This window comes from Lynx canadensis, chromosome B2 (assembly GCF_007474595.2).
Source record: "Lynx canadensis isolate LIC74 chromosome B2, mLynCan4.pri.v2, whole genome shotgun sequence".
Lineage (NCBI taxonomy): Eukaryota > Metazoa > Chordata > Mammalia > Carnivora > Felidae > Lynx > Lynx canadensis.
This window is the reverse complement of record NC_044307.1, coordinates 21,150,665-21,171,669: the sequence shown is the minus strand read 5'-3', so window position 1 is coordinate 21,171,669 and position 21,005 is coordinate 21,150,665. Positions and strand designations below refer to the sequence as shown.

Genomic DNA, 21,005 nt, shown 5'->3' with positions numbered 1-21,005 from the left:
TGAGAGATTTTTGAGCTGCTGGAGCCTGTACAGCACCACGTATAGCAGTGATAGAGGACGTTTGAGTGTCCCTTTCTCACATGGTGGCCTGGATGAGGGAGTGGGTTCCCCTGCAGCGGGGCCCTGTGGACAAGCACTTGCCCCAGGGACAGGCTGGGCCTGCTATTCAGAGGTGGGGACGGGCCCTGCGTTGGACACTGGTTGTCCCGTTCTGCACAGTTTGGTGGGCAATTCACTTGCCGTGACTCCACGGCCAACAGGGCAGATGATCTGTGAAGTTGAGCCTCGAGTCCTGCCTATTTTCTTCGCCTACTCAGGAATAATGCCCTTTGTCTGGAGAGGGGTTGACTGGAGTTGCTCGGTAGCCTGGCTGGGCCTCAGCCCCTTCTGGCAGCCTTCCACCCCACGGGAGCCCCCAGACGCTGTGCCCACAGCGCATCCATTGTGGGGGGGTGGGTGGTGAGCAAGCCATCCCCCAACTAGTGGCTGTTGTTGTGCGGGGTGGGGCTTGCATCTGGAAACCAAAGGGACTTGATTACAGAACACAGTTAATTTCCCTTTCTCCTCTCTGCTCTCCTGTTCCACATAATAGCCTGCTATCAGAGGAGGCCATGGGGGCAGGCATGAGCCGGCAGGGCCCAGCCAGGCAGTGAACTGTGACAGTAGCCGGTGGGAGAGGCTGCTTGTTAACCCAGAGCTAAAATAGACACCAACTCCATTTGCAAACCCCAAAGGCAGCAGAACCACAGTGGGATGCTACCAGTTCAAACAGAAAGTTTATAACTCAAAACAGCTGTTGGTTTCTCGCTCTTCTGCCCTCACCCCCTCCACCCCCCAAAGCTGGCCAGGTGCCTGTTATCCCTTAATAAAAAGTGTTGGAGATCCAAACCCGTGCAACTGCTGAGGCTGTTCTCCCTTCCTCTGTGTTTCAAATTAATGAAGTGTGTGTTAGCATGGAGCAAAGGGAAGACAGGGAGCTGCTGGTAGCGATTCTAGCTCTTCGTGCTGGGCATTGCTTGTGCCCAGACATGACCAACCGTAAATCCACATCCTCCTAGACAAGGAGGGCTTATTGAGAGCTGGCATTTGGAATCAGGGGTGAGGGACAGTACTTTAAACGTTCTAGTGGTCACATTTTAAAAAGTGAAAAGAGGGTACCTCAGTCGGTTAAGCATCCAGCTTCAGCTCAGGCCATGATCTCACGGTTCGTGGCTTCAGGCCCTGCATCGGGCTCTGTGCTGACAGCTCAGAGCCTGGAGCCTGCTTCGGATTCTGTGTCTCTGTCTGTCCCTCCTCCGCTCATGTCTCTCTCTCTCTCTCTCTCTCTCTTTCTCTCTCTCTCTCTCAAAATAAATAAACACTTATTTAAAAAAGGTAAAAAGAAGTAGGCAAGATTAATCATGTTTCTTTGTTCATTATACCAGTGATACCAAAATATAACATCAACACATAATCAGTATAAAAATTGTCGGGGATGTGTTTTACCTTCCTGTTTACATACAAGGCCTGTGCAGTTCAGTGAGTGAGGTGCAGTAACAGCCCATCTCAGTTTGAACCAGCCACATTTCACAGGCACAGCAACCCACCACACAGGTGTAGGTCCAGGACAAGCCCACCTACGGCAGGGAGGGCACCAAGGCAGCAGCTTGGCTGTAAAGGCCCCTGGGCTTGTGTCTGAATGACTTGTCTCAGGCTGGCGGGGGCTGGGCCAGGAGGGTTGACAGCTGGGTGGTTACCATGGCTCTGTGACTGCTGCCAAGGGCAAAATATAGCAAAACTTATTGTATAATCTTACGTGGCTTCTCGATTAAAGGTCGGGTGGTGAATAATTTTTAAATTATTTTAGTTAAAACGTATCCAAATGATTGAGTGTTTTCTTGTGTGCCAGGCACTCCACCAGACTTGAAGGAAAAAATACAATGATGTTAGAGACAGGACCCCTCCAGGGCCAGTCAGGAAACAAGTAAATGGGAAGTTCTAAAACAAAGCGAAAGGGATACATTCAGGGCCATGAAGGGCACAAGCTGCCTATTGTCGAAGCAGAGGGAGCCTGATCCAGTTAGTGTAAAGCTTCCCTTGACATTTTGCACTGGATGTTGTGACACTTCACTGTGTCCTGTAGGTGGAGGCTGGAGGCTCTCCTCTGCCTGATCAAATTATTGATCTTGATTGTCAGTAAGAAAAGTTTTAAGGCGATGCCCTTAAATCTATGTCAAGAATTAGCATGTGGGGAACACAGTGGGCTCTGACAGGTTCACCCTTCCGGCTGCATGAGAGCTTGTCCCGCACCTGCACGATGAGGATAAGTGATGTTACCGGCACGCAGGCCAGGCTGAAAGCCACCCCCTTCATCTTAGTGGTGGAGGGAGGTGCCAGAACCTTCTTTCTTCTGGATTCTCAAGTGTTCCAAGGAATGTTTGGCTCCCTTCACTGCACCACCCTCCCCATACACACCCCCATCACCTACAGGGAGCCCCTAAAGACTAATTCACATGGCATTGGGCCCACACTTAAATGTAATCCTAAAAATAAGGAAAAGGGTATAAAAAATATTCATCAGCATCTTGTACTTAAGACTCCCAGGGGTCCATGGCTTGGCCAAGTGGAGGCAGCTTTAAAATGGTGCTGGGGGCTGAGTGAGGAGGCAGGGGACATGTCCCCCTGGCCAGCCTGGAAGTCGGAGGCACCTTTGTCAGTATCCCCCTCTCCACCCTGCTGGAGGGGCCTCCCCACGACTTGGGCTATTCAGAGCCAAGGCGGCCACCGGCTTCTGCACTTAACCTGCCCACGATGAAGTGCCTCTGACCCACCCTGACTTCACGCCATGCTGGTTGGTTGAACCGTCCGGGCAGGGTGTCGGGACGCAGTGTGCAGTCTGGCAGATTCCTGGGTGTGGGGAGGGCAAGCCGCCACCCGCCAGCCACCGGCCAGGGCCCTGTCACAGGGCCCTCACTGTTGCTCCCAGCAACTGGGAGAGATTAGTGCAGCTGTTGGATGTCAGTTCTCTGGCTGGACGGGAGGGAGGGCGGGGAAGGGTGGGCACCAGGGCAGGAATGTCTGAACCGGGTGGGGCTCCGAGGAGAGGTTGTTTGCACTTACCCCTTCTTGCCTCTGGAGACAGAGCAGGAAAAAATGGAGCATGAAATCCCTTTTAAGAAGGAATGTCAGTCTCTCGGTTAAAACAATGTAATGGGCAAGAAATTCAGTATATCAAGGAAGCAGCCAGGGTGAGCTGAGTGTTCTCAGCAAGGTATCTCACAGGTTCTGATGACAAGGGCTGGGCCCTCTGGCTGCTCAGGGAGTATTAGTGGCAGGGAAGGCTCACAGGTGAGCCCTGTCTGGTGTCCAGACATTAAGATTGTGCCATGGGTTGTAGAAGGAGCTGAGGGCATCTGCAAATCACTGTCCTCTGAACAGAAGCGTAGCAAAGTGGAGTTAAGCTGACTAGCTCCATCCAGCCCAGCCTGCTACCTGGCATCTCCCTGGCCCCCCGGGCGAGCCGACGCTGTTTGCCCATGTGGAAAATGCATTTGAGGACTTGTGGCGAGGATGAAGGGGGCAAGCCAGTCCTCAGACTGCAACAGACATGGAATGGGTATCCCATTCCTAGGACATTGAAGAGTCAAATTCCAGGGCTTCTCCCAGGTACTATTTATAATTGACAGAAAACATAAAAGCAGTTTGTCTTCTAGTCTTTATTGTTACAAAGAGCTGTTTTTTTCTAGTTCTGCTTTCGTAAAGATTGGGAAGCTGAATGGCTGTTTAAATTTGGTTTGAGTCCTACCTACCAAATTTTGTAATCCAACTGTGAAAGCCAGACAGAAGCTTGAAGGAACTTGACGGAAGCTTGAAGGTTCCTTAAATAGTGGAACCACACATCATTTTCCTTAGATTGTTGGGGAGGCCTGAGAGTCCTGAAGAAAGGTGTTTCCTAATGTTTGAGATTTGCCGAAGCAGTTTTTCCAAAATATGTTTAGCATAGTAAATATATGTTTCCCCCCTTAACTGCCATGATGGTAGATGTGATGCTGGTGTGAAGGGGAGACGCCTGGAGGGGGCGCTGCTTATCTCTTTCGCCTGCTCTTGAGCTTTCGGTTGACTTCAGAGCTCTCTTCTTGGCCCAGAGAGTTGTGGTCACAGGATGAGTACAGCACTACTGTAGCAGGCACTGGGAGGAGCTAATTTCCAAATTGTTTAGCCACATGATTTGGGGGTTTTGTTTTAAAGCTTCTCTGTGGCCTCGCTCTCCACTTCTGTAAATCCCGTTGCTGACACATTTGCCTTCAGATTTACCTTGGCTTGACTCTTCATCTTTGAAAGGTGCGCATGCTTCCTTCTCATCTTAAGTACTTTGGAAACCCGCTCCAAAGAGCGTGGACACATTGCTAATTTCAGGGCTGGTGTCCTTAATGGTGAGACCTATTCCTTTTTTTTTTTTTTTTTTTTTTTTTTTTTTTTTTTTTTTTTTAAGTTTATTTACTTTTGAGAGAGAGAGAAAGAGCACAGGTAGGTGAGGGGCAGAGAGAGAGGGAAACAGAACCGGAAGCAGGCTCCAGGCTCTGAGCTGTCAGCACAGACCCCAACACAGGGCTTGAACTCACAAATCGCAAGATCATGACCTGAGCAGAAGTCGGACACTTAACTGACTGAGCCACCCAGGCGCCCCAGGTGAGAGCTATTCCTGATGTGTAACTGTTGGCTCTGCTGTGAGCCTTCCAAACCGCTGGCTTTGTTTAGGGCTTCCTCTGTTCCCTACCCAGAATGCCCAGACTGTAGTAGCACATTTGTCACACTGCATTTCTACCCCAGCACAGACTTACGTATAGTTTTCTTTGAAGAAATAAATAAGAAGGAAGGCTGTAGTGTCTTCTTACAAGGGCGTGTGTTATAAAAGAACTGATGTCAGGGTGCCTGAGTGGCTCAGCCAGTTAAGCATCCAACTTGGGCCCAAGTCATGATCCCACAGTTCATGGGTGTCTTTGCTGTCAGCATGGAGTCTGCTTCAGATTCTCTCTCTCTCTCTCTCTCTCTTTCTCTCTCTCAAAATAAATACTAAAAACTAAATAAATAGATAAGTAAATAAATAAAAGAACTGATACCACGGTGTTCTGCCTCATTACCACAGACACACTGTGACAGGGGTCAGTCCTCAATTCGGTGACTTGAAAATTCTGACTTTTGTCTTTTTAAGACTGGTGGTGGATGTGGGTATGAATAAGAGCATTCATTTTCATTAAAGTCCGTTGAGAATTAAAAGGACAGCCAGTCCCCTCAGCTAACGAAGGAGAGTATTTCCTTGACCTGCTGGAGCTGGCTTGTTCTGTCCTTGCCTTGCTATCTGTGTGCCTGTGACAGCCAGGGGCAGGGGCTGAGCTGTGGCTGGAGTGGTTGGGTCTCTGTGTGGCTTCAAGACCAGTGCAGTTAGTTCACTGTTCCCGTGAGACTCAGGCTTCTCCGACTGTGCTCCGAATGTGCTCTGTCCAGGCCCGCCAAGGCCAGGGCCAGTGTGCTGTGTGATTTTGCTTATTTGCTTAATCTCTGAAGGAGAAGGGACAAGAAGGGCTGTGGATAAAGTACATATTGAAGGCTCTGTGTGGTTGCCGTGCAGCCCTCCAGCCCCCGGGGCCACAGTGGAAACTTAGCTCACAGCACCCCCACATGCTGCTGGGAGGCATTTCACTCCCTTAAGACCCCCACCCCAGCCCCCTCCTATCTGTGCTTCGCACCTACCCATACCCTCCGGTGACCTTGCAAGCGGTGCTAAGGAAGGTGGGGGGAGCAGATAAGCTGCAGGCCTTGTGCCTCTTGCCTCTGCTGTTACGAGGCCGTGACTGCATGCCCCAAACCATAGCTCTTGCCTTGCCGCCCGACCCTAACACAGCCGTGGGGCCCCCACCCCAGGAGTAGGAGCCGCTGTGACTGAGCAGCTCTGTGGGAGGCTGGGCCGTCATAGGTGATGAAGTGAGAATGGTAAAATCTCCAGTATTCGGAATTCAGATTTCTTTCTTATGGAAGCATATGCTGTCATGTGGTGGAATTCACGTGTTTTCTGGGTGAAATCGGCTCTGGTGATCTGCATTGGGGTGCAGAAATACCGTTTCTGCGAGCAGAATGATTGGGGGCTCACATACAGGTGTGTATGGGTGTGCGTGTGTAAGCTGAGGGTGGGCCGAATGTCCGTATGGGCATTCAGTCCTGTTTGATGTGTAACCTCACATTGTCCTTGGGAGTTTTTTCCACTGATGAGTTTTTGTTTCCCTTCGAGTAATTTATTTCAGTAATGTGATTTAAAAAAAATAAAAACATTTAAAGGAGGGTTTTAATTTTTTGTTGTTTATTTTTTTGAGAGAGAGCATGCCTGTGTGCGTGCAAGTGCGGGAGGGACAGAGAGGGGCTCTGTCAGCACAGAGCCTGACTTGGGGCTTGAACTCACAAACCATGAGATCATGACCTGGGCCAAAATCAAGAGTTGGACACTTAACTGACTGAGCCACACAGGTGCCACCCAAAAAGAGAAACTTTTGTTTTTAGAAGTATCAATGGAGTTCTGTTAGCATCTTTTTTTCTTCTTTTCCAGAAGGACAGAAAGAGAGAGGTGCACAAGTGAGCAAGGGGCAGAGAGAGAGAGAAGCGGGGCTCACCCAAAGTGGGGCTTGTGTTTTACCTAAGGCTCATGCTCACCCAATGTGAGACACAAACTCAGGAACTGTGACATCATGACTTGAGCCAAAGGCAGATGCTTAACGACTGAGCCACCCGGGCACCCTGTTAGAATCTTTCGATCCTATAACTGGAGGGGCACCTGGGTAGCTGAGCCAGTTGAGTGTCCAACTTCAGCCCAGGTCATGATCCTGCGATTCATGATTCCGAGCCTCGAGTCAGGCTCTGTGCTGACAGCTCAGAGTCTGAAGCCTGCTTCAGATTCTGTGTCTCCCTCTCACGCTGCCCCTCCCCCGCCTGCACTCTCTCTCTGTCTCCCCAAAATAAATAAACTTTAAAAAAAAATTTTTTTTTAATTAAATTTTTTAAAAAAGCAATCTCAATTTGTAAGATTTCCCTCAGGCACGTTGTCAAAATCACACGCAAGATGAAACTGCCCTACAACAGTCCTTGGTCCTAGGACGATTAAAGTACAGCCCTACTCCTTCTGAACGTTTTGCAATGGTATGGTCCATGAGTACGTGGAGTACCATCCGGGGCAGGATTGAGAGATCACACAAGCCGGGGTGAAGGGAGAGTTGCGGGGACCACCTGACCAATGGCTGTGGTCTTAATGAAGACTGACAAGCCCAAGTGAGGTTAGCAAATACCCCAAGATCAGAGCCTGCAACAAGCAGCATCGCCCGCAGATTGACAGTGACCTCCATTGTCCTTGAAGAGCTCTTTAGAAATACAGTTGCAAAGTGTTTTTTCCCCAGGGGCCTTGGGAAGGCTGGTTGAACCGGAGTGTCTCTGGCTGACAAAGACCCGTCCAAATGTTTCTGGGTGATGGTTTTCCACACTGGTTTTATTTAAGGTCTGCCAACAGGTGCCGAGCATGAGATGGGAGGCAGTGTTTTTCTGTGGGGTTTTATTTTCTTCCTTTTAACTAGCCTCACAATATGCTTCTGGTTTCAAAGCAGATTTTTTTTTTCCTCTGCCACTTTCCCGCCGCTTGTTTGCGAGATGACATTCTGTATCTTTTCAGAAGTGAAATAGTAGTGCCTTGACTGAATCCCATGAAAACAGAGGTGTGAAATTGTGGATGTGGGCCTTGTTTAGGTCTTACTTAGAAGGCTCTTGGTGCACGTACATGCTGGGATGACATGTGCTTCTCTTCTGAGCTGTGGCCCTGGGAGGAGGAGTGGAGGCCCGGGGTCGGCGGTGGGGAGCAAGAGTTGGGGGGGGGGGGAGCAGGAGTGGGGGCCGTGGGGGGGGGGGAGCAGGTGGCAACCAGGAAGGACATGCATTTCTCCTGTGAGTCTCAAGATGAAACAGAAGCAGAGGAGACAATGGTGGAGTTCTTGAGAATGAAGAGAGAGAACACATCCTTTGCAATTAAAATTCATTTTCCCTGCATTCTCATGTTAGCTAGAGTGGCCAGGAAATGGGCTACTCCTGATGGTTCTTGTTCCTAGCAGTGTACGATAATGGTTAAATAGCACCTTGCAGGTTCCCAAGCATTTGGTTCTCCATCACTGATAGTAGCTCTAAAAATGCCCATTTTACAGATGAGAAAACAGAGGCCCAGAGAAGGATGGGAAAGAGCTCTCAAGGCTTGTGGCATCAGATGTCCTTAGACTCTCACTTAATTCTCACTATACAAAGAAGGTCATGAGGAGGCAGATTCCTATCTCAGGCCTGTTTGGGAAATTCTGCCTAGCTGGCAGCCAAAATGTAGTTGAAATGAGTGGTCCAAGGTCACACGACCTCTGCTTCCCCTCCCCCACTGTCCCTGATCCCTGAGCCCATCCCATACCGCTCCCCAGGTACCTTCCACGGGGGAGGACACAGAGCATGTGGTCGGTGCTGGTTGTCAGCCATGTATTTATTGAGCACCTACTATGCGTGAAACTAACCTAGATGCCAGAGATGGGAGGGGTTTGAAAGTGAAGGAGAGAATGAAGGAAGGGATAGACGTGTGAGAGATAAGTGAAGAAAATGGTATCCTTGAAAACTCACAGCTGTGATAGAAGTGCAGTAAATTCTAATTGCCACATTACGAGACACTCTACTCCCTTGTAGAAAACTGACTTCTGTTGCCCCTCACACTGAATTTTCTTTTTTTTTTTTTTAATTTTTTTTTTAACGTTTATTTGTTATTGAGAGACAGAAAGTGAGGGGGGAGAGGGGCAGAGAGAGAGGGAGACACAGAATCCGAAACAGGCTCCAGCGTCTGGGCTGTCAGCACAGAGCCCGACACAGGGCTCGAACTCACAGACTGAGAGATCATGACCTGAGCCGAAGTCGGTCGCTTAACCCACTGAGCCACTCAGGTGCCCCCACACTGAATTTTCATAGCAGGCGTCACACTGATGCAGTAGACTCAGGGAGGGTATTCAGAAAGGTCTCTGGAGTAGAAGAAAAAATGATAGACCTTTTATCTAACCCTTTAAAAATGTTTATTTTTGTATTTTGTGACTTACCTGACGTGTGCAGATCCCTACACATAACACGCACGCACACACATTTGTGTGTTAAACAACAAACGGATAAGGGTACATACTCAAAAACTTTCTACTTACCAGGCATCGTACAGCTTACAAAGTTTGCAGCCCAGTTCTCAGGCTCACCTGCTCACCTTTTGCAGTCGACTTGCGTGATTCCAAGAGTCAGTATTATTTATACCCAGCCTGTTTATGTCAGTAATACTTGCGATCATTTCCTATAATCAATAGAATTTTCTATAAGCTTGTGAAATTTTTTTATAAGCATAATCTGTGTGAGGGGCATGTGGTGGCTCAGTCGGTTAAGTGTCCAACTTTGGGTCAGGTCTTGATCTCATGGTTCGTGACTTCGAGCCTCGCATCAAGCTCTCTGCTGTCAGCACAGAGCCAGCTTTGGATCCTCTGTCCCCACCCCCCACCCCCCGCCCCTCCTCCATGTGCACACGCTCTCTCTTTCTCTTTCAAAAATAAACACTAAAAAAAAAAAAAAAGAATAATCTCTGTGAAAGCTAAATTGGGCTGTCTTGTTTGTGGTCCAGATTAGATACTTTTTTTAATTGCTGTCAAATTTAGGGTAGGCGAGACATCTGTGAGCAGTTGAGAGAAATAACCATAAAAGCCTAAAAGGATCATAAATCCTAAAAGAATTCTGCTTTAGCTTGATATGCAAAAATCTAAGTTCTTGCTCTGCCTCAAAGAGTCTAAAACCGGGTATCAGAGATGTTGAATGGGGAGCATGATTCGCGCCCTAACAAACACATGGAACTTCTCTGGGTGCAGCTGGACTCAAACACAAGCCCTTGGAGAGTGAATGTGGGATCGGTTACTGCTCTTTATGTCCCTGAAGATTGCAGCAAACACAGAATTAGCGAATGTTAAATATTGTTCCTAGAGGAAACACAGGGTACCATTTCCTACAAGCCTCTGTCTACATTTTCATCAGCTAATCAGTACAGAAACTTTTGTTTCTGTTTAAGGAAATCTGAATGAATACCACTGACTCGGGGCGCCTGGGTGGCTCAGTCCATTAAGCATTCAACTTCAGCTCAGGTCACGATCTCACAGCTTGTGAGTTCAAGCCCCGCATCGGGCTCTGCACTGATAGGATAGCTCAGAGCCTGGAGCCTGCTTCAGATTCTGCATCTCCCTCTCTCTTTTCCCTCCCCTGCTCGCTCTCTCTCTCTCTCTCTCAAAAATAAATAAACATTAAAAAAAAAAAAAACCACTGACTCATTAACAGTGAACTCACAGCCAATAGCACTGTAACTCACGCCTGAACAAAGTTTGCCTGACACATGCATTTTTGCCACAAGGCACATCACTGCTTTTTGCACTTGTGTAGTATAGGTGGCATGTTAGCTCTGTGCTGGGAGCCATTTTAAGCCATGAAATCACCAGCAAAAAGCACAGAAATGCTAGAAATATGGCTCTACATATACTGCAGAAGGACACTCATGTACAATGGGAGCTGAAGCAAGATGGCAGGGCAGCATTGCATTCAGCCATAGCCAGGAATGCGCGGAGGGCAACTCCAGTTTCTCTCCTCTCTGTGCATGTCCTCAGATGCGCTGCGAGTATTCATTTGGGGTTTTCAGATACATTTTAACAAGTAAGCAAATCCACAAATACGGAACCCACCAATAACGAGGGCCAACTGTCTATGTTTTAGATTAGATAAAATAGTTAATGTATGCATGACTTTTTTTTTTTTATGAGTGCCCCACCCAGCCTTTACTGGACTTTGATCAATGAGCCCCTCTCTGCAAGGTGCAGGGAAAGCTGAGCGAGGAACCAGGGCCAACTTTCAGGTGTAACTGAATGATCGATCACACACTTATTGCTTCCTACTAGTGCTGTTTGTCTCGCGGGGTTGTTGGACTGAATGAGTTTAGGTGTTTGTAGTCAGTGCTACAATTAATTTGGCAAGAAAGAGTGCAGACTTCAGGTGCAGAGTGCCTAGTGGGTGACAGCCCTTGGTGCCTACCCTAGACTTTCTCACCTCCTCTTGTTCTCACCTTCCAGGGAGGGCACAGACCAGCTTCTGTTTCCTGCAGCTTCCCAATCCACACCTGCTTACAGCCAAGACAGGACAGAGGGGAAGAGGGAGGGAGAGAGACAGCACCATCTCTGGTTCATAAGAGGCCAAGCCAGATGAGGCCATGGGCTCGACTGCCCAGCCCACCGAGTGTGGCTCACTCTGCCTGTGCATAAATCCCACACCATGGAGCCTTCCTGAGCCCTGGGCTCAGCGCCTCCACCTTTTTTTCCAGAAGCTCTGATTGTCCCGTAGGTTTGCTGGGGAAATGGGTTCCTTCCCTTCACCTGTGCTACAGTGAGACTCAGCATAAAGACCTCTCTTCTGGGGTTTATAAATTGAAATCCCCACACGCATCTACCACAGTGCTGTGGACATTTCTGAAGCTCAGGAAAAGAGGCCACAAGTCAGCCCGCTCTCATTAGCCATTTGTAATTAGATGTTTCTCTCTTTTAAGTGTATCAGGAACATTTCAAACGTATGCACAAGTAGAGAGCACAGTGTCATGACCCTCTCACGCACCCTCCCCCCATTTTCAGGAATTACCAACTCACGGCCCATCGTGTTTCGCCTCTTCCCCCATCCCAGATCGTTTCAAAACAAATCCCAGGAATCACATTTCACATAACAGTATTTCATTACATTACCTCTAAAGGAAAGGGATGTTTAAAAAAAAAGACATAACCAAAATATTGTCACAACTTCAAAAAGTAACAGGGATTTCTTACTATCATATGTATCTGATCAGCGCTAAATTTCCTGAATTCAGGCATTTCTCTCGTCCCTTCAGGTCAGTGCAGAGTGTTCAGCTGACCGCTGGCGTGGGGATGGGTTGGGGACTACGAGGAGTGTGCAATTGAACTTGGGTCTGGGGGGACTGAAGTCCCCATGATAGAAGAGAAAAACGTTTCCAGAGCAACAGGAAAGGACAGAGCTGCCATGGGGCATCGAGGTCACGGCCCCTCCACACATGCAGCGTGGAACTTGAGCGTGTTCTGGACAGAAGGAGAGCCTCGCCTGAGGAGCCACAGACACACTGCTTCCCTGCTTAACTTTCTCACAGCCTAGGACTTAGCACTCTGGGTGTTTTGGGCAGGGTTCCCTGTGGTTGGGGGGCCATCCCCCCGGAACGTGGGCTGCGTGCAAGGGATGGCCAGGGAGGGAGACATAGCCATACTGTGGGGGCCCTGGAGCGTCTCACGGTTGGTGACCTCAGCACCGTTCCCCCAGAAGGAGCTTTGTGTTTTGAGTGGCTCATGGGAACCCAGCATTCTAAATTTAATTGAATGATGACAGGAGTCTTGATGGTGAGACGCAGCCGAGGTAGCAGCGGAGATAGGAGAGGTGGACGCACAGCAGGACCTCGCTTGCTGGGGCCTGCCACTGCGCGATAAGGACAGCAGAGTCGCACATACTTGGCACTTCTTTCAGCGCGAGAAGACGATGAACTCTGCTGCCTCATGGGTCATTTCGTTATCTATTTCCAGAGAAGAATCTCAAAGCAAAAAAAAAAGTTTGCCATTAAGGTGCATGTAGTCCAGATGCAGACTCCAGCAGGTCACCCTACCCCTCCGAGACCCAGGTTCTTTCTCTGTAAAGCACTCGTGGGACCTGCCTTAGGGGTTTCGTAAGTGGCAAAGGCATGTGTATGTGCAAATACTTGGAAAGGTGCTAGGCACACAGCACTGTCCAACAGAACTTTCTGCGGTCATGGAAACATAGCAGCAGGTCAGGTCTGCACTGCACTGCCTGATGTCACTGAGGAAATTTTAATTCACTTAAACAGCCCCACATGGCTTGCATGGCTACCGTATTGAGTGCCAGTCTAGGGGATGTTGATAACACCCCGATGATAGGATAGTTGTTAGGGTGGTTCTGAGTGAAGACCCAGAAGGTGACGCTGGTATGAAGAGTGGAGGAAGCATTATAAAATGTGTGTGTTTCACGTCTGTGTGGCCCAGGACATTGAAGGTGGAGGTCACCTCTGAAGTTGGGGGTGCTGATCTTTAGATGGACTGCATCTGTGGGGGTCTTTCAAGGAAAAGGGGACATCATAACAGGTGTGGGCGGGAGGGTGAAGGAGGCTCATATTTTGTCTTTGCTTCATACTGGCTGTGTGACCTTGGCCATGTCACTTAACGTTTTGAGCCTCCGTGTTTTTATGGAAGTCCGGATATCCACCTGCTTACTGTGGTGCCTGCTTACTGTGGGAGCTACAGTTATTTTTCAGATAACGATGGTAATATCAGAATTGAACACAGTCACTGGCTTGGACTACTAATTCAGTTGGAGAATTTGATTATCATTTCATCCCGATCAGAGACCAGGGATGCCATCGTGATTGCTCTCGGTTCGGTGTAAACTTATGCTATTTGGCTTGTAAACATTTATGATCACTAAAATCCACTGAGCCGAGGGAGGGAGAAAACCTTGGAAATGATCGCTTTATGCCACATAATTGAGGTAAGCAGAAGTAAGCACAGTGGCTTCAGGTTCCCAGCTGTCTTAATGGGCACACCTGTTCTGTCTACAAAGCTTGGATATCCAGAAGTTGATAAAATACTTTTTTAAAGGAAGCGTTTTTCTTGGTGTTAACCGTGAGCAGACTGGCTTCTCGAGATTATACCATTTTTATTTCAATTGAAATGAAGCAACAACAAATATAATAGGCTCCTGGATAAGTGGCAACTCTGATTGGGCCGCCTCCTCATATCCTATCCCTTTTTTCTCCCAGATGTGACATTTGCTGTGTCACCTTTCGAACACATCGAGGATTGCTACGCCACAACGCGCTTGTCCACAAACAGCTTCCCAGGGACGCAATGGGAAGGCCTTTCATACAGAACAACCCTTCCATTCCTGCTGGCTTCCATGACTTAGGATTCACTGACTTCTCCTGTAGGAAGTTTCCTCGAATTTCTCAGGTATTTTGGTCAGCCTGCGGAACCAGCAGCCACCTCCCTGGGCCGCGTGGTTGGACTACACCTCCTTACCCTGAGGTCTCCCTTCCGTAAAATGTTGTCCCTTGGGTTTTGTCTTTTTTGTAACAACGTTTTCTCTTGCAATTCAGCTTGACCCTTTCAGTCTCCATTGGGTTGTTGAGAAAGGATAGTTGGGTTTTAATCTTGTGTTGAATTTCTTACCACCTTGTGTAAGAGTCTAGCTCACCGATGCCTTTTGCCCATTCTTGGGCGTTTGGATTTAAAGTTGTGAAGTGCTCACCACCCCCACTCCCACCTCTATCTGAACTGAATTTGTTTTCTTAAATATTTCTTTAATATCCACATTACAGGTAAATATTTCCAGTGTGGTACTTTCTTAAAAAATTTTTTTTTCAACGTTTTTATTTATTTTTGGGACTGAGAGAGACAGAGCATGAACGGGGCAGGGGCAGAGAGAGAGGGAGACACAGAATCGGAAACAGGCTCCAGGCTCTGAGCCATCAGCCCAGAGCCTGACGCGGGGCTCGAACTCCCGGACCGCGAGATCGTGACCTGGCTGAAGTCGGACGCTTAACCGACTGCGCCACCCAGGCGCCCCCAGTGTGGTACTTTCTATTAAAAATGTTTTGGGTCATTATTAACCTGAACCATATTTGTTCCCTGCCTACCGAAAACTACTTTGAAACTTTTTTTTTTTTTTTTTTCAATTTTAAAACTTGAGATCGAGGATGTCAACAGTGAAACTCTTAAGGCACAGAAGCCTCAAGGGTAGTGGGTTATTCCATATGTATACACCCACGTGTATACGCCCACGTGTATACACCCACATAACCCTCCCTGCAGATGACACAGCCTCAGGCCCCTTCCCAGGCAGTGCCCCTCGTGTTATTATTACTTAACTGTATTTCATTGCTTCTCTGAGATACCCCAGGGATTGATGTCATTTGTCAAGCAATATGATGTTTAAGGTGCTTTGTGGTCTTCCTTATTCAGCCTAGGGACAGGAATTAGCAAGCAGGGGGAGGCCAACTCCTTAGATAGTACAGAGAGAGGCTGGGTACTGGGGCAGCTATATAACAGATACTTTCTGCATCTCGGGGTAGTGATTATTTTTAAATCCTCCTTATTCCCTTGCTTTTGCCAACCCGCCTTCCACGCAGGCCTGGTGTGAAACAAACCTACGAAGGTGCATCAGCGAACAGCACCGTTTTGTCTGCGACACATGTGACAAAGCATTCCCCATGCTCTCCTCGCTCACCCTGCACAAGCAGACCCACGTCGCCACGGACCAGGGACGGGACAGGCTGCAGGCCAAGACCCTGCCTGGTGACGCCCTGGACCAGAAGGTCTTCCTGGCCTTGCTGGGCCTGCAGCACACCAAAGACGTCAGGCCTGCCCCCGCTGAGGAGCCCCTGCCGGATGACAACCAAGCAATACAGCTCCAGACACTCAGGTGTCAGCTACCTCAGGACCCCGGCTGCACCAACATGCTGAGTCTGTCTCCTTTCGAAGCTGCTTCCCTGGGCGGCTCTCTCACGGTCCTCCCGGCTACCAAGGAGAGCATGAAGCACCTGTCCCTGCAGCCCTTCCAGAAGGGCTTCATCATCCAGCCCGACAGTAGTATTGTGGTCAAGCCCATCTCCGGCGAGTCCGCCATCGAGCTGGCTGACATCCAGCAGATTCTGAAGATGGCAGCCTCCGCCCCCCCTCAGATCAGTCTTCCGCCTCTCTCCAAGGCCCCTGCTGCCCCTCTGCAGGCCATTTTCAAACATATGCCCCCTCTGAAGCCAAAGCCCCTGGTCACCCCACGGACGGTGGTGGCCACCTCCACACCACCCCCTCTCCTCAATGCCCAGCAGGCCTCCCCGGGCTGCATCAGCCCCAGCCTCCCCCCACCGCCCCTGAAGCTCCTCAAAGCCCCCGTGGAGGCGGTCCCCAACGCCCACCTGCTGCAGTCCCAGGCCGGAGCCCAGCCAGACACGGCCACGCAGCTCTTCCTGCAGCAGCCGCGGATGGAGCTGCCCGGCCAGGCAGAGATGAAGACCCAGCTGGAGCAAGACAGCATCATCGAGGCCCTGCTGCCCCTGAGCATGGAGGCCAAGATCAAGCAGGAGATAACGGAGGGTGACCTCAAGGCCATCATGACGGGGCCCGGCAGCAAGAAGACGCCGGCCATGCGCAAGGTGCTCTACCCCTGCCGCTTCTGCAACCAGGTGTTCGCCTTCTCGGGGGTGCTGCGCGCCCATGTGCGCTCCCACCTGGGCATCTCACCATACCAGTGCAACATCTGCGACTACATCGCCGCCGACAAGGCCGCGCTCATCCGCCACCTGCGGACGCACAGCGGTGAACGGCCCTACATCTGCAAGATCTGCCACTACCCCTTCACTGTCAAGGCCAACTGCGAGCGGCACCTGCGCAAGAAGCACCTCAAGGCCACCCGCAAGGACATCGAGAAGAACATCGAGTACGTGACCAGCAGTGCCGCCGAGATGGTGGACGCCTTCTGCTCCCCGGACACGGTGTGCCGGCTGTGCGGTGAGGACCTGAAGCACTACCGCGCGCTGCGCATTCACATGCGCACGCACTGCGGCCGCGGTCTGGGCGGCTGCCCCAAGGGCCGCAAGCCCTTCGAGTGCAAGGAGTGCAGCGCCGCCTTCTCCGCCAAGCGCAACTGCATCCACCACATCCTGAAGCAGCACCTGCACGTGCCCGAGCACGACATCGAGAGCTACGTCCTGGCGGCCGACGGCCTGAGCCCGGCCGAGGCACCCGTCGAGGCCTCGGGGAGGATCGAGGACGGCGGCGGGACCTTTGGCGAACGAAAACCGCTGGCCACCTTCCTGGAGCCCCAGAACGGCTTTCTCCATGGGGGCGCCTCCCAGCCTCTGCCTCCCCATGTCTCAGTCAAGTTGGAGCCCGCCAGCAACTTTGCAGTGGATTTCAACGAGCCCCTGGACTTTTCCCAGAAGGGCCTGGCCCTGGTCCAGGTGAAGCAGGAGAATGCCGCCTTTTTCCTGAGCCCCACCTCCTCAGCCCCCTACGACTGCTCCATGGAGCCCATCGACCTGTCCATCCCCAAGAACTTCAGGAAAGAAGACAAGGATACGGCTGCTCCTGCCGAAGTCAAGAAGCCTGAGCAGGAACCAGGGAGCGGTGAGCAGCCCTCTCCCGGTCCTCCACCGTGCCCTACCCTGCCAGTGACTTTGGGGCCCAGCGGGATCCTGGAAAAACCCGTGGGCCCTGCAGCTCCGGCCTCCGCAGCCACCACTCTGGAAGCGCACGCTCAGCCCCTGCAGGGCTCCGTTCAGCTTGCTGTCCCCATCTACTCCTCAGCTCTGGTCAGCAGCTCCCCCATCTTGGGCAATTCCACCCTCCTCAGCAGCCCGGCACTGTTGCGGCCGCTGCGCCCCAAGCCCCCTCTGCTCTTGCCAAAGCCCCCCGTGACGGAGGAGCTGCCCCCACTGGCTTCCATCGCCCAGATCATCTCATCTGTGTCCTCGGCCCCCACCTTGCTGAAAGCTAAGGTGACAGAGCCGGGACCCGCGAGCACTAGCAGCAATAGCACGGCTCCTGACGGCTTAGGAAGTCCTGTCCCCAGAGCCGCCACCGCCCCCACCAACACCACCAGCCCAAAAGAATCCAGCGACCCGTCGCCTCCTGCCAACAGCCCAGAAGCAGCCTCCCCCACCGAGCAGGGGCCGGTGGGTTTGTCCAAGAAGAGGGGCCGGAAAAAGGGGGTGCGGAGCCGGCCCCGCTCCGGCAGCGGCGGGGTGGACCTGGACTCCAGTGGGGAGTTTGCCAGCATTGAAAAGATGCTGGCCACTACGGACACCAACAAGTTCAGTCCGTTTCTACAGAGCGCAGAGGACGACGCTCAGGATGAGGTGGCCGGAGCCCCCGCCGACCACAATGGGCCCAGTGACGAGGAGCAGGGCAGCCCCCCCGAAGACAAGCTGCTGAGGGTGAAGCGGAATTCCTACGCCAACTGCCTGCAGAAGATCAACTGTCCCCACTGCCCCCGGGTCTTCCCCTGGGCCAGCTCCCTCCAGAGGCACATGCTCACACACACTGGTAAGAGGGCCCACCAGGCCCCGAGTGCTACTTCCCAGAAGGGAGGCTGTGGCCTGGCCGGCCCCAGGGATGGGGAGAACAGGAGGTGGGGTCAAAAGCATGGGACCCTTTTCCCATGGCCCCATTTCTAGCTTCTCTTCAGCCTCAGTCTCTGAAGCAGGGGGCTTGCCTGGTGATGCCAACGGGTTTTCCCCCTGTGCCCTTGTAACCACAATGACCTATTCCTAGTGTCTCGGCCTTCGAGGAGCTGCTGGTGAAGGCAGTGTTGAATATCGGTGTTTGGGGGGTGAAAATGGTCCTGGGCCCATTGGATCATTCACTTGCATCTGCCTCGGCCCTTCAGGAGGATGTAGCTAGATCACTTGGTTCCCCACAGGAGGCAGCTAGGGAGAAGTGGAACTCGGTATTGAGGTATTGGTGCTTTGGCAGGAGAAAGTCCGTCCCAGATTCCTCAACGTTTTAAGACTTTGAACATTCTGTGAAGTTCTTTTGACTCCCTATATTCTTAAAGGGAATATTGCAGACTTCATATTGCCAAAAAGATATATCCCAAAGTGTTTTTCAAATGTTAGTTTCTGTATGTTGACTTTTAAAAAGCTTATTTAAGAGGATACATTTTTTTTAAGTTTATTTATTTTGGGAGAGATAGAGACAGTGTGAGTGGGGGAAGAGCAGAGATAGTCCCAAGCAGGCTCTGTGCTGCCAGCACAGAGCCGGACTTGGGTCTTGAACTCACGAAACCGCAAGATCATGTTGTGAGCCAAAACAAGAGTCAGCAGCTTAACTGACTTAACAGACCCCACCCAAGGGCCCCTGAAAGGATACGTTTTAAGTAATTTTATACCAGGTACTTCTAATAGTCACATGACTATTCGCTCTTGTCTTAATCCTGATTTACTGAATATTTATACATGGTTTATGTCATCGAAGTAGAGGTAAATTGGGTGAGATCCTTAACTTTTTGGAGATTACCACCCAAACACTAATGGTGGGACCTAAAACCAAATAAAGAATTGCATAATATAGGATTGCCAGATAAAATACTGGGTGCTAGGTAAACATAAATTTCAGATAAAAAGCAAATAACTTTTAGCATAGGTTAAATATGCAACATTGGGGATAGACTAAAAACTGATTTGTCATTTATTGGAAATTCAATTTAACTGTTTTTGGTTGCTAGATCTGACAACCCCAGTCAGTTACAAGGCTTATGGTGGTGAGGGGAAGGTAGTGGGGAACTATGTGTGAGCCACGCTCTGTACTTAGGTGGGAAAGGCTTCATTCCAAAAGGCTGATTGTCACAGAAGCCTCAGAGACGCCCATGGCTGGCATGGCTAGTCATGAGGGAGGGGAGAGCAAGTCTCTCTGAGGCTGGTTGCCACATAGATGCATCCTTTCTCTCAGGTGAGGGACGGGGGCTCAAACCCGGGACTCCGGTGGCAGCAAACCAGGAGTACCTGCCCACGGAGGACTCAAATATGTAACAGGAGCCAGAACTTCTAGATTTCTCAAGTGTGTGCTGCCTTCTCAGGCTGCCATTTTCTTTTCCTTTGAGATCATTGAAGCCTGACAGAGTAACAGTTCTAAGACAGAAAAGAAGATGCATCTTGAACAGGAGGTGCCCCATGCAGAGGTCTCTTGCTACTCTTTTTGGGTGACACTTGTTTGTCACCTGCAGAGCCTTTGGAGAAGTGCGTGCTTCTGCTACCACTTTCCAGAAAGCAGGTGGCTGGATCTCACGATGCATGTCCATGCCACCTCCTCTACACTCCCCTGATGCCGTCCCCTCCGCCCTTCCCAGTGAACCACCAGTCTTCCTAATAGGACTGGAGCAGCTGGCATTTCCTTTCAAGAATTGTGCCCACATCTCACAGATGCCTCATCTGAGTTCCCACTTGTGAAAGCAGTCATTTCAATTGTCTGGCTTTCTAATGCCAAAATGTCCTATTTGGTGTAAAGTCTGGTAGCATCTGGAAGCAGCAAGGAAGATGGGAGGCTTGTTTATGATGGAGTAGGGTGGGGTAGACATAAATATAAACATGTTCTGCCACTTCTCCAGTTACTAGACCCTTGGCAGCTGTGTCTGTTGAAGCCCCATCCATGACCTCCTGTCGTACCACGTGACCATCCCATGTCCTTCTAGTGAGGGTTGCTGGCCTTAACTTGAGGGGAGCACTCGGGGTTGGTCGAGAAACATTCCAGAGCTAGTCCTCATGACCATCCCATGAGGGCGATGTTGTCCACATCTTGAAGCAAGGAAATGAAGGCTTAGAGAGGCTGAGTAACTTGCCTGTGGTCTTAGAGCTCGAGTTCAAAGCCAGGGTCAAGTTCCCTGCAGCTGCCCCACAATCGAGGTATGTGGCTGCTGGTTCTCTGTTGGCAGGTGTATAGGGCATGCCTGCTTCTGCCTTCATGACATATCCTGACATGTACCAGGGCAGAAGGCTGGCAAGGGGCTGGAGATAAGGTGAACAGAGATATGGACCAGGATCCTAGTAATCAGACTGAATGACCTCAGGATAGTACTAGCCACACACACAGACACTGTATAAAGCTGACGCCCACTGGGCTCTGTTAATTTCCTTTGCTGTTTTACTTGCTTCAGCTTCCATTGACAGTCTCAGCATCACCTCTGTTAAATAATTTTGTAGAGCACTTGGCTGTTGTGTCTGGTGTTGTGTTAGAACGTTTTCCATTCATCGAGTGTCACAGCTGGACAGAGCCTGGGAAATCATCTGACCCACCCACTCTTCCCACAGACTGGTGTTTTCCTGGTAGACGCTCAGCTATTGAAGAATCCCCCAGCTG

The 21,005-nt window shown here is 50.5% G+C and overlaps 1 protein-coding gene across 5 annotated transcripts in view; it reads left to right on the top strand.

Annotated features, from left to right (window-relative positions):
- The window catches only part of RREB1 (ras responsive element binding protein 1), a 133,603-nt gene that overhangs the window by 98,117 nt on the left and 14,481 nt on the right, over positions 1–21,005 (top strand). For all 5 annotated transcript variants that reach the window (XM_030314887.2, XM_030314889.2, XM_030314884.2 and 2 more), the window contains 2 exons: positions 13,916–14,105; positions 15,284–18,197. In XM_030314887.2, coding sequence (XP_030170747.1) covers positions 13,916–14,105; positions 15,284–18,197 — 3,104 coding nt within the window. The remainder of the gene's footprint in view (positions 1–13,915; positions 14,106–15,283; positions 18,198–21,005) is intronic.